Genomic DNA, 12,136 nt, shown 5'->3' with positions numbered 1-12,136 from the left:
TCTATCATGAGGAAGACAAAGGTGTGGAAAAAAAGACACACTTTTGTTCTTTGAGTTCTCGCATAGCATTGTTCTTCTGCTTTCTCGTATCATCCAGATTTCTAAGAGCATCTGCCAGATCGCTCACAGCCCTGTCTCTCTCTCGTCTCAGGTTGTCGCATAACGTCCTGCAAAACAATGATAATGCCAGATATTACAAAGGAATATTTTTGTATCTAAATCTCTCCACTAACATATATCTCTACATTTTGAACAGATTCTTTACCGAATGCTCTCCCTCTCTGCCACGATCTTGTCCCTCTCCTGGAAAGCCCAGTCCCGTCGACATTTAGCGACCTCTGCCTCTTGCAGAGCCTCCTTAAGCTCCTGAGAAATGGCCTCATACTGCTTCCTAAGAATCTCAATCTCTTTGTTGGCCCGTTCCATGTCCAGAGTGGCAGAGTCTTGTTTCTGGAGCAAAGGATGAAAACATGAGGCTACAGATAATCATCATGTCCAAGTGTAAAAAAAATAAAAATAAAAATTGTGCTGCCGACAGTCTAAAGAAATCTAAATCTGGAAGAAACATCCAATAAGCCACTTTCAACTGTAATTGCAGCAAAATTTACCTGTACAAACTTTTGCTTTAGAGGAGCTGAATATTGATCCAATCAACACATTTAAAATTTATTTGTAACACAATTTTAAGAACAGACAACCTTCCCCACCCACTATTCACATTGGTATGTCATGCTACTTTTTGTTGGTCTTACAAAAAATCTAATTAAAATGTATTGACATTTGTAATTGTAAAACAATGTGGAAAAACGCAAAGTAGCATTTCTCTGACTTAAAGGTTTTCTCCAGTATTTTGAAAATCTAAAGGCCTTTGTGAGTTTTTCCAAAAGAAAACACTTCTTTCATATATTCTAAAGACATAGGTCAGCAATCAAAAACAAGCATGCTCTTTTGATTTAGAACAGAATAACCCACAAATTGGATTAAGTAGGGCAGTATGAGGTTTGTCAGACAGAATGAATGTAAAGGTCACTCAGAGTATGCTGGAGCAAACCTCTTTTCTTTCTACATAAATCTCCAGTAGAAAGGCTGTTAAGTGTATTGAGAAGATAAATTAAGTCAACTGCTAAATTAGACTGCACTGTGCTGTTCATTTTTCATGCAGTGCAGTTTTCCCTGGGCTCTTAAAAAGTCAAACGGTTGAGGTTCCACATTTTAATTAATGGCAATTTTCTTAATGCAGAACTCTGAGCTAGACTGTAAATAATCCAACAATTAGTGAAAACAGACTGAAGGGTGATGCATGCACTTCAACAAGATCAATGGAACTGCCAAGCTTTACTTTGAATACAATATGAGATCAGACAAGAGGATTATTGTCAGTCGGATAAATCAGTCCTACCGTTTGGACTGATGAATCACTTCTGTCTTTCTGGGTACCTGTCTGGCCTGGTAATACTCTCGCAGCAGCTGGTCCCTCTGGATGATGGCTTCTGTTCTCTCTTTGCGGGCCACATCCCTTTCCTCACGCACTATCTCGATGTCCTTGCAGGCCTGGTTCAGCTCTTTCTGGGCCTCAGTTTTGTCCTTTACCTCATGGCAGTATTTCTCCAGCAGTTCGTTCTTTTCGCAAATAGCTCGGTCCCTGTCCACCAGTGCTGAAGCTAGCTCCTTCAAGTTACAAAAACATATGCAGAAATGTTCAATTATCCCAACTTTACAGTTTCTACTCATTTTTCATGTCAAAAGAGTTTTTGGTCTGTCACATAACACAAAAATACTGAAGTTCACTAAGAATTTATAGAAGATATTTCTAGACAAGGAAGGCTTTAAATAAAAACTGAACCTTGCAAAACCAGAAAATGTACAACAGGGAAGGAAGGACTGACAGATGTTAGGAAGGAAAGAAAAACAAAGGAAAGGAAGGGCAAAGAGGGGGAGAAGGAATGAAACAAGGAAGAAAAGAGAAATGCAATCAGGAAATGGAAGAAGAATACAAGGAAGGAAGGACAGAAAGAATGGAGATAGGGCACAAGGATAGAAAACGAAAGAAGAAAAGAAGGGAAAAGAATAAGGGTAGAAGGAAGACAAAAAGGAAAGAAGGGAGAAACAAATAATGCAAGGAATAAAGGAAAAAATGCAAAAATGTAAGACACAAGGGTGAAAGGAAACAAGCAGGGAAGCAAGGATGGAAGAACAAGCAATGAAGGAAGGACAAGGATCTTCGCGATAATTCCCCTAACACAATTTTTTTTTTGCATTTTTATCTTTACCAGGAAAAAAAAAACATACAAATCTTTTTCAAACTACGCAGGAATGCCCCATTTCAGCTCTTACTTGCTGTAAAGCCTCCAACTCCTCGTTGGCCACTCGTCTCTCTGAGGAATTGTTCTTGAGTTTTGCCTCCGCCACCTCCAGCCCCGTCTGGAGCCTGTCCACCTCTTTGATCACCTGGTCCCTCTCACTCATGATCAGGCGGTATTCATTGATTACAGAGTCCCGCTCCTCCTTGTACTTCTCGCAGTCCTTTACGGCCTTCAGCTGCTGGGTTTTAAGTCGCGTCGTCTCCGACTGCAGACGCTCCAGCTCTCTCTGTAGCTCCAGATTCTGGACTGTGGCCTTGGAGAGCTCATGTTGGGTGTTATCGAACCTGAATCAAAGAAAGATTTTACGGCTATTTATCTTTATTTTACAACTAGTAGAGTGCAGAACTCCATTCAGGAACTGAAGTCAAGCACTATGTTTGCAGCATAATTAATTGAAACAGCCATTAGTCACTTTTTCTAGAATCATGTTTTCAGTTGATTTTTGGTGCCCAACTTGTGCAACTTCACCTCTGAACAGATGCGGAAAACTGCTGCTGGTAGTGGATAGCAGCGTCCCTCTGCTTCGACAGGATGTCCAGGGTCTTCTGCAAACGATGATTCTCCTCCTCAAATTGATCCAAACGACTCAGGTCGGCATTATGACTGGCCGTATTCTCATTGTAGCGCTTCCTCAAAGCTTCGTATTCGCTTTTCATTGCCTCCAGTTTGTCCACAGTTGTTTCGTACAGCTTGTTCAGGACATCAGATGATCCTTCTCTCATCACCTGCAGTTTGGAAATAATACTTTCTTTTCTAAAAGTATTAAGTGCTTTTTTTTTTTTTTGCAAAGTAGATTTCACCATGTTTAATAAAATGTAGATCTCATTATTGTTGGTCAAGTCTTACACTAATTTTAATATGTCTATGCACAAAAAAGGAAATTTTGTAGAAGTGGTATATTCATATTGCTTTATTTTTATTCACATTTTCTCACATTACTACTGCAAAATTCGATGCATTTTATTGGGACTTTATGAGACAGATCAACACGAAGTAGTGTGTACTTAAAAATGTGGTGTGCATTTGTGTTCTGCCCTTTGCAGAACTACCTTTTGCTGCAATTACAGTGGCACATTTTCTGGAGACTCTACAAGTCTAAAACACACTAGGAGACTGTAATTTTTCCCCATACCTCTTTGCACAACCCATATTTCTGTGTCCCCTACATGGCTTATGGCAAACTGCAAACAGGAATTCCTAAAACTTTCTTTTAGTCAGACAACTTATCTATTTCTTTTCTAACAAACCTCCCAGGCACTTCATTCATACGGAGATTAAATTACGCATCGGTATTTACTGGTCCACTTACTACTTGGTTACATATTCAAAAATCACACCACACAAACCATTCATAATTTTCCTTCCATGTCACTACTTTGTGTTGTTGTCTATTAAATAAAATTCCAATAAATTACATTGAAGTTTACAGTTGTAATGTGACAAAATGTGAAAAAAGTTTACACGGAATATATCTTTTTGCACCGTCCTCCATTTCATATGACCTTTGTTCCTTTTTGTTCAAGTACTACCATATCGTAAACTTGACATGTAATAAAGCCTGTGGATTAAATGAGAAACATTTTACCTTGAATGCAGCAAATTGACAAAACCTAAAAACAAATCCTACCCTCAATACAAAAGTCTCTAAACATCCCAGACCTTTAACCAGTTTGTCAAATTATACACTGACCAATTAGACTTATTTTCCTTAAAAATATTCAAGACAAACAACATTTGAATGGAAGAACTTTAAACAGTTGGTGATCAACATCTAAAATGTCAACAACAAAGGTCACCTCACTAAGCTAATTTGCTTCCTCATTTGACTGAGATCAAAGTTTGCCCTATAAAGACATCAGCTCTGGGGAGAACAAGAAATGCTATTACAATCAAACATTGCTCTAAAACATTCCCTGTAGTTATGCAAGAGATTGCAAAGATTTAATGATACAACTTTTACACTGAAATGAGGTTAAATGCACCAAATGTCAAGTAAAATAACAAATAGAAAGACACATCTCAAGTCATTTCTTTAATTTCTAGAAATTGTTTGGTCGCTGGAAATAAGGGAAGACCAGGACTGTCTGACCCCATTTGTCTAAACAATGTTTTCTCCTTGGAGGTAATGACCTGAAAGACAGAATTTTAATTCCATTCCGTTTCAAATGTCTAGATCCAGCTAATCACATGTCAAGGACATCCAGAGATGGAATGGAATGCAACAATATGCTCTGAAAGTGCACCTGGTTTGTATTCCATCCATGCTTTTTGTGTGTAAAAGTAGAAATGCTGAACTACCTGCTGGTGCAGAAGCCTCATATCAGCCACCTCCCTCTGGTCTTCCTCATGCAGCCTCCTGAGCTCCTCACAGGTCTGCTTCACATGGTTGTGCTCTCTAACCAGCTGGATGTTGCGTTGCCTCACAGCCTCCAGCTCTTCTTTTAGCTGGTTGTGGTCACTCGCCAGACGTCTGCAAAGAATATTAGCAATACTAGAAAAGTACTGAGCTTGAGGAAGCCTTTTCTAACAACACATTAGAATTCACAGTTACAAAAAAAAAACACCCAAAAACTTTATTCTGAAGGGAATGGCTTTGAACAGAAATATTTTTCTTGAAGTTATCAGTGTGTTTTAGAAGGGGGAGCATTTATCAGGTGCAGCCAAGAGGCCAAACTGTCAAATCAGGAGGAGCTGCAAAGATCCAAAGGTTAGGTGGGACAATTTTGTAGACATGGGAGTTGCAAATGCAGTGGAAAAAAATTGTTTCTCAGAATATCTGTGTTAATGTGGCCCATTTTGTCTCTAGTTCCAGATTTCTTTATGCTGAAGCACAAGCAGAATAATGCAGCTCTTTTCTCTATATGAAATGAACTTATACACATGGCTGTGTTAAAGGAATTATGTCAGTCTAATTAAATACTCCATGGGATCAGATAACAAGTTTAGACTTAAAACTATCTAATTTGGCTGAGTTGAACTATTTCTCTATGCGGAGAAGCTGCTGTACTTTGATTATTCCCCACTCGATTTTCTTCATTAAATGAATTATGCAAATATAACAAAATAAAACAAAAAGAAAAACATCATCACTCCTTTAGCATAATAGCAGGTGTTGCTGAATAAAATGCTAAAAGTAAAACTTAAAATAGTCTTGCAATGTTCTTTTTGTTGTTGTTAATATAAACATGAGAATAGTCATGTTTAGCCTCTTTAGCCCATAGCCACAAAAATCCTAATTATATCACAGAAAATATACAAATAATAATTAATTACTAATGCTTGTACATACTCAACATGACCTACTGATATAATTACAGTTCCCCATCAGGTATGAATGGGATTTCCTATTGATGTGGTGCTTCATGGATAAATGCAGGGACAGACCAAAGAGCAATAAATAAATACTTTCTGTCAAGAGCAAAACAGGCCCAGAAGGAGCGGCTTAAACACGGCAATAATCCTTCATCTGTTCGTTTGCATTGGGGGGCAGATGTTGGTTGCACACAGTTTGGGGGAAGAGTATGGCATCACTAAATCACACAAATGGACCAGCCTTTCCACCATGTCTACTCCGGACAGCTTATTCCACAGACCCATAAACACTCCGTTTGCAGCTTTATCCACATGGCACAGATGCTCAGCCATGAAAAGTGTTTTATTAATGAATACAGAGGTCAAACGGGCATGAGCAAGGGATGCAACTCTGATTTTAACCTACTCTCTGAATCTGGTGTTATAGACTTACAAAAAGAAGACTAAAACCTGTCTAACCAATCTGCTGGGATGAGAATGAGTACATACAGCAAAAGAGAACTGACTGTTAAAAAATGTAGAAAAAACATCCCATATAGCAAATTTTCCACTTACCGATAAAAGTCTGCCTTCTTGACAGCCTCCTCGCACCTCTTCAGAGTGGTGCTGTGCTGGTTCTGCAGGGACTGCAGGTCCGCCATTGCCTTCATGCACTGCAGCTTTAGACGCTCATAGTCATGGCCTGATCTTGAGTTTAGTCTGTTTAACAAAGGGTAAAGGTGGAAGCAAAATAGTGACAAAATCCCAGTTAGGTTGAAGAAAGTCACATGCGAGTAAGAGCGCAATCACAACAATCAAAATTTCTGCCGACAGGAACAGAAAGAAAGAAAAATTTAGTTACACAAACAAAGCACAATTTAACAATTATGCATTTAGAATAAACTGGCTACAACATTAGCATCAACAGATCTCATAAAGGAAATTACAAATTCTCTAGATATAAAGAAAAAAACATTTCACACCAAAAATCATTAAATATCAGCCACTTGTTACAGTATGGGAAGAGAAGGACAGGTTTTTTAAGAGGTTTTTCAATAACAAGCAGCCATTTGAGAAGATGTGGTGTACCACTGAGGTCTTGGCGCTAAACTATTTAATATACTGTATGGATATCAACAGTATACAATCAACATTCATTGTAGGGTCCATCCTGTAGCAACTTTTCAAACTACAGATGTGTCTCAAGTTAAAAATAAAGTAAAACTCATTACAAAGATTCCATATTTGTATTACTTTACTTTATTTTGCCACTGTAATGACTGTTTTATGTTTGCATCTTTTAAAATACTTCGAATTGCCTAGTTGCTGAAATATGCTAAACAAATTAGCTTGTCTTGCCTGGTGATGTTTAACTTTTACATTTGTCATCACATGAGGCTAATTCTTTTTGCAAAGTGCCGTGTCTGCATTCTGATGGACACTGATGTAACCCATCAAAAGAAATAATGAGTTTTATCGAAGTCAGTCCTGGAGTCTCCCTGGAAATTTTAGAGCACTTCATGTTTCCATAGGCCAGTCATTTTCCAACAGACTTCTTGCAACTATCCATCTTGTCAAAAGTATCAGCATTACATTGTTTACATATACCTGCATTCATCAATAGAGTTTCCAGCCGTAGGGAGGGCCACACGTTTGAGCAGTTCATCCCTCTCACGAGTCACTTGTCTCAGCTGGAACAGCACCGTCTCCATCTTTTCACTTGTCTGATGGACGTCGACATGGGCAGGAAGAGGGGAAGAGGCTTGACCAGAGGTACCTGCAGGAGTCAGCATGTTACTGAGGGTAAAAGCCATCCACAAACTGCAAAAGATGGAGCAGTTCATCCTATAAGATAAAACTGTTTACGTAACTATTTCAATTGAAAATTAGAATGAAAAAGCAGCCAAAAAAAGGCAGATTTTGGTCAGGTCACAGGACACATCTCTAAAAATAAAGAGTATTTGTCATTGTGTTCATTTGCAAAGCGCATACATTCTCAAATGTAATTATTTATATGAAGTGTGAAAAAATTACAACTTTAAAATTATAATTTCACTTTTGAATGCTGCAATAGGTATTGCACATTTTGATTGATTGATTTCCAACACAGTTGTTACAGCGCAGATTTGGGTTTTTTCCGCAGCATGTGCTACTCAAATCCTCTGTCCCTGGGAGAATGATCAAATGAACCAACTCTGCGTGTCTGTGTGTGTGCATGGTACTAGAGTGTTTCTAAATCGTTCTCACATCTGTCTAATCACTTGCATGTGCTCACAGTCTAAATAGCAAACAACCAGTCACAGTGTTATTTATAAAACTGTGGTTGGCTCCTCAGAACAGACTGCTTTTATCTAGGGGGGGTAGAAAATGTTTTGTTTCACAAATCTTTATACATGTTAAATGTGTAACTCACCAGGGGTGCCACACTCACCCAAGCTGCTGAGCGAGCTGCTGCTCTCCGAGTCTGATGGCATGGTGGACAGAACGCTGTAAGTAGACCCTGTGGGACGAACAAAAACATTAAAGTTAGAGCCATGGCTGCATTATGGGTCGATGATTATCTCCGGCATTGTGTGGCACATCAAGGCTCCACAGCTCGAGTTACAATCAAGAACCTTTAGTGGGAAAAAAGAAGTCCAGCTGGAGGAATAAAAGCTGGGACTTTCCCCAACTTTGGATGACAAGCCTGTGGGCTTACAGAGTGTAGCCAATTATCAGTTGGGCAGGAACTTTGAATACAGACTCGCCAGGGCCCCAAAGAGGCTGCAGTCTTCGAGCTTCTTCTTTTATCTCCTCTGACAACAACACACCATCCTCTATGTAAAAGCCCCTTTACAGAGTACAGTGATTTATAATTAACTGTAATGAAAGAACACTTAACATTATAAAGAAGACCATGAAATTTGACTACCTGATGAGAGAGTAATGACGGAACAGAATCAGGTTGACTATAAAATGCAGTTTATTTTCAGTTATTGGTAATTCACTTGCTAATTTTCTCAATCCTTTGAATAGACGAATTGCATCTAGAATTTTTATGCAACAGGTCAAGTAATTCTGATCAAGTAGTGCAGTTGTAATTCATCATTACCGTATGTGGGGGGAAAAAAAACATACATGTAATTCTGATACTATTGCAATCATATTAATTGGGTGACAATTTTGCTTTTTTGTGAGCTATATGCTATATAGATCTCTAAAATGTGCATTAGGTGTAGACATCAAGATCAGTCAAAGTAGAGTCTGAATGCATGGCACTTGAAATATAAGATCTGACCAATTACTCCATAACGTTCACGTACAAAGACTCTTTGCTCTCCTGTCCACTTAAGGTGAAAAGTAGGATTATATGGATTTTGCCAAAATAAGCTCAGTTTAACTGTAGGAGAATCAATAAAAAAATACAAAATAGTCTCTAAAAACAATCAAAGTTTTCATGACTTTCCTAACTGCTGTTTGGTATTAAAAAAGGCTTTCAAGTGAGGGAAGGTTTGATGAAGACAGAACCAAAGATCACTTGCAGTTCCTGATCCAGAGTGAGAAACCACAAAAACACCCAATGAAAGGAGCCAGAAAAGACAGCTTTCCAGTTGAAAAAAATTTTTTTTAAGTTTTTTTTTTATTTCTTTTTTTTCACAAGTTTTTGTGAAGATTTGCCTGTCGCCCAAGTCAAGCTGCTGGAGCGTGGCATCTGCAGACCTGGTGTGGTTGAGTTCATCATTTTAGTAAGCCAACAGTCTGACTCCAGACCACAAATTCTTTCTTCACTGGTGGTTCTGGTGTTGAATACTGATGGGTAATTTTGGTAGATCTATAAACCTTTTTTTATTTATTTTTTTTTTATTTCTCCCCTGCTCTAAAGTGAAAATGACTAATTATGCCATAATTAGTAATTTTCACTTTAGAAAAATTACTAATTATTTTGTAATTTTTATGGTGATGGCTCTGTCATCACCATAATCCCAGATTCTTTTTGTTTTTGAGAATCTGACAGGTTAGCAATAACCATTAGGTTCATAATCAATATTCACACTTAGAGTTTATGCCACTCATTTCCTGCCTATCCCTCTCTCAGCAAGTGTGTGAAATGCATTACTTTTTAGCAATAAAAAAACATGGGTACTTAGTAAAAAGTTGCTACTGGTAGATTTGATTTTTAATTATTGGTTCATACTACTCTTTCATAAGTTCTACAGCTCCTCCATCCTCTTTTTAATCCTGAAAAAAAAATATGAATCTCTTCTTTAAAAAGTGCAATTGTTATCTCAAATGAAGAGGTAAATAAATCATAATTTACATGGGTTTTGGTAACATATCAGACTGATATGTTTATGTATACTTTAAAAACAGTGGGATATACAGCTTTCATTAACCCAAAAGATTTGTCATTAGGTCCAAATAAAAAAAAAAAATATATATATATATATATGATTTAAACTGGTTCAATAATGCAAAGTCTGTTAAACTCTTTCCAACAAACTACAGATCAAATAAATTCTAATAAAGTGCTACAGAGAGCTGGAAATTTGGTTTAGAAGGCTGGCCTTGATCATCATTTACTGACGTCTTACTTGGCGGACGAATGAACAGCTTATAGTTTGGTTAAATCAGCATCTTCCATCCATGATGTGAAGCAGTCCAGTGTAGATCTGGGGCAGCCAGGACCATGACAAACGATTCTATTTACCCAAGTCCCAGTACTCCAAATAAATCCCCGCCTGGCTGGGTTCCCTCTAACTAAGGGATACTATGAGCAGAGACTACATGGAGCCAAGCTAACATGCTTCACTCTTGTTTTTTCTCCCAGCAAATGACAAAAAAAAGAAAAGAAAAGACTGATGTGCCTCAGGAATCGTACCATCCCATAGATCAAGCTCTTTTTGTTCTAGCTCCAGTTCGAGTTTCCCATGACTTTGACAAGGTGTGCTGTGTTTGAACTGTGGTAGTCTTATGACTTTGAACACACTGTAGTCCAATACTCGTCACTTAGCTGCTTTATTAAGGTTTAGTTGCTTAGTGATTCGGTTATTATGTTCTCCTAACCAGGTTTTTTAAAAGTGGTTTGGAGAAAGGGTTTTCTAGGCTTTCTGAAAGTATTTTAAAATAAATGCTTTCTTTTTATATGTGGCAAGTACTTTACCATTTTGAGAAAATGATATTTTTTCCCAAAACATCCAACTATGACCTATAATATTAACATATACAGTATCTTACAAAATTACCCATGACCCTTAAATTTTTCCACATTTTGTCACACTGCAACCACAAAATATACAGCTGATCCTTGGGGTCTTGTGTAATAGACCAACACAAGGAAGCACATAATTGTGAAGTCGTACAAAAATTATACATGGTTTTCAGAGATTTTTGGACATCCAGAAACTTGTGCATTTTTTGATTGAATGAACAGTTCCTGAATAGAAATTGTTCAAACTTTCAAAAGCAAAACACTATGCACACAAAATATGGACGGTGCGATCACCCAGGCCAAACATGGTTCTGTAGAATTCTTGTAGTTTTCGGGGATTGAACACAAACAAAAAAACAATCATTTAAAAGAATTCAACATCCAAAGCCTAATGAACCATTATATTACAGAAAAGTTTAAATTATTTTTGCAAAGGTTAGACTTTGTGTTTCATGTTTTCTAAAAATCACAAGTAATTGTGCCCAAACATAAAACCCAAAAAAACTCATTTATTCTTCTGAGAAATCAAAAGCAATCTGTTTAGAGGGAAACTATTTTGCATTAAATAAAAGGTTAGTAATAATGGACACGTGTTTAAGGTCATTTATTAGTCACTGATTAAACAGCATCATAAAAATTTTCCTTGCAATATACGGTAAGTAAATAAAGCAAACCTTACAGTGAGCTGGTTCGCGAAAGCGCTGCTGTTAAATTCATAAAGTGACGTGCACTCCCCCATTCAACACACAATTCTGATTTTTGCAAAGAGAAATTATTGATGACCAAATGCTGAAAAGGAGGAACAAAAAAAATCTAATTAATTATTGAGAGGTAGGGTTAGGCAGAAGAGTCAGGTGATTCTTTTTTTTTTTTTTACACCAAATATCTTACATTGCTTCAGAACTACTTTCAATTGAAGCAGCAATTAGAAACACCAGTTTTTGCCATTTGCTTTGTAGAATCGAATTTTTTTCTTCTTTTCACATAAACATGAGTTATTTTCCTCAGCAACTTCTGGGGGCAGTAAACCCTGGACTCACTAGTTGGAGGGAACAGTTATTTATTGAATTTTCAATACTTTTACATTATCTGAACAAATTTAAATTGAATTCCATTACACAGATAAAATGGCAAATATATATATGCATAACACTGAATATTATTGATGTATACAAGCACTTCTAAATGTGTAGGCTTCCTTTTTGGTCAAAGAAAAGAACAGAAATCATTTTAATTTACTGGAGAAATTTAGGCGTACAAGCAGGTGTTCCTGTCTCCCAATCACTTGGAATTC

At 37.4% G+C, this 12,136-nt stretch overlaps 1 protein-coding gene across 5 annotated transcripts in view; it reads right to left on the bottom strand.

Annotated features, from left to right (window-relative positions):
* The window catches only part of LOC114151844 (disks large homolog 5-like), a 32,107-nt gene that overhangs the window by 15,328 nt on the left and 4,643 nt on the right, over nt 1–12,136 (bottom strand). For 2 of the 5 annotated variants that reach the window (XM_028029295.1, XM_028029298.1), the window contains exons 2-10: nt 8,068–8,154; nt 7,263–7,431; nt 6,231–6,374; nt 4,662–4,833; nt 2,832–3,088; nt 2,335–2,647; nt 1,438–1,668; nt 266–450; nt 42–167 (exon numbers count right to left, since the gene is read on the bottom strand). In XM_028029295.1, the coding sequence (XP_027885096.1) occupies nt 42–167; nt 266–450; nt 1,438–1,668; nt 2,335–2,647; nt 2,832–3,088; nt 4,662–4,833; nt 6,231–6,374; nt 7,263–7,431; nt 8,068–8,154 (1,684 nt within the window). The remainder of the gene's footprint in view (nt 1–41; nt 168–265; nt 451–1,437; nt 1,669–2,334; nt 2,648–2,831; nt 3,089–4,661; nt 4,834–6,230; nt 6,375–7,262; nt 7,432–8,067; nt 8,155–12,136) is intronic. The other 3 variants (XM_028029296.1, XM_028029299.1, XM_028029297.1) reach the window with 2 other exon arrangements.

Source organism: Xiphophorus couchianus, chromosome 10 (genome assembly GCF_001444195.1).
Source record: "Xiphophorus couchianus chromosome 10, X_couchianus-1.0, whole genome shotgun sequence".
Classification (NCBI taxonomy): domain Eukaryota; kingdom Metazoa; phylum Chordata; class Actinopteri; order Cyprinodontiformes; family Poeciliidae; genus Xiphophorus; species Xiphophorus couchianus.
This window is presented reverse-complemented; position numbering and strand designations above follow the sequence as displayed.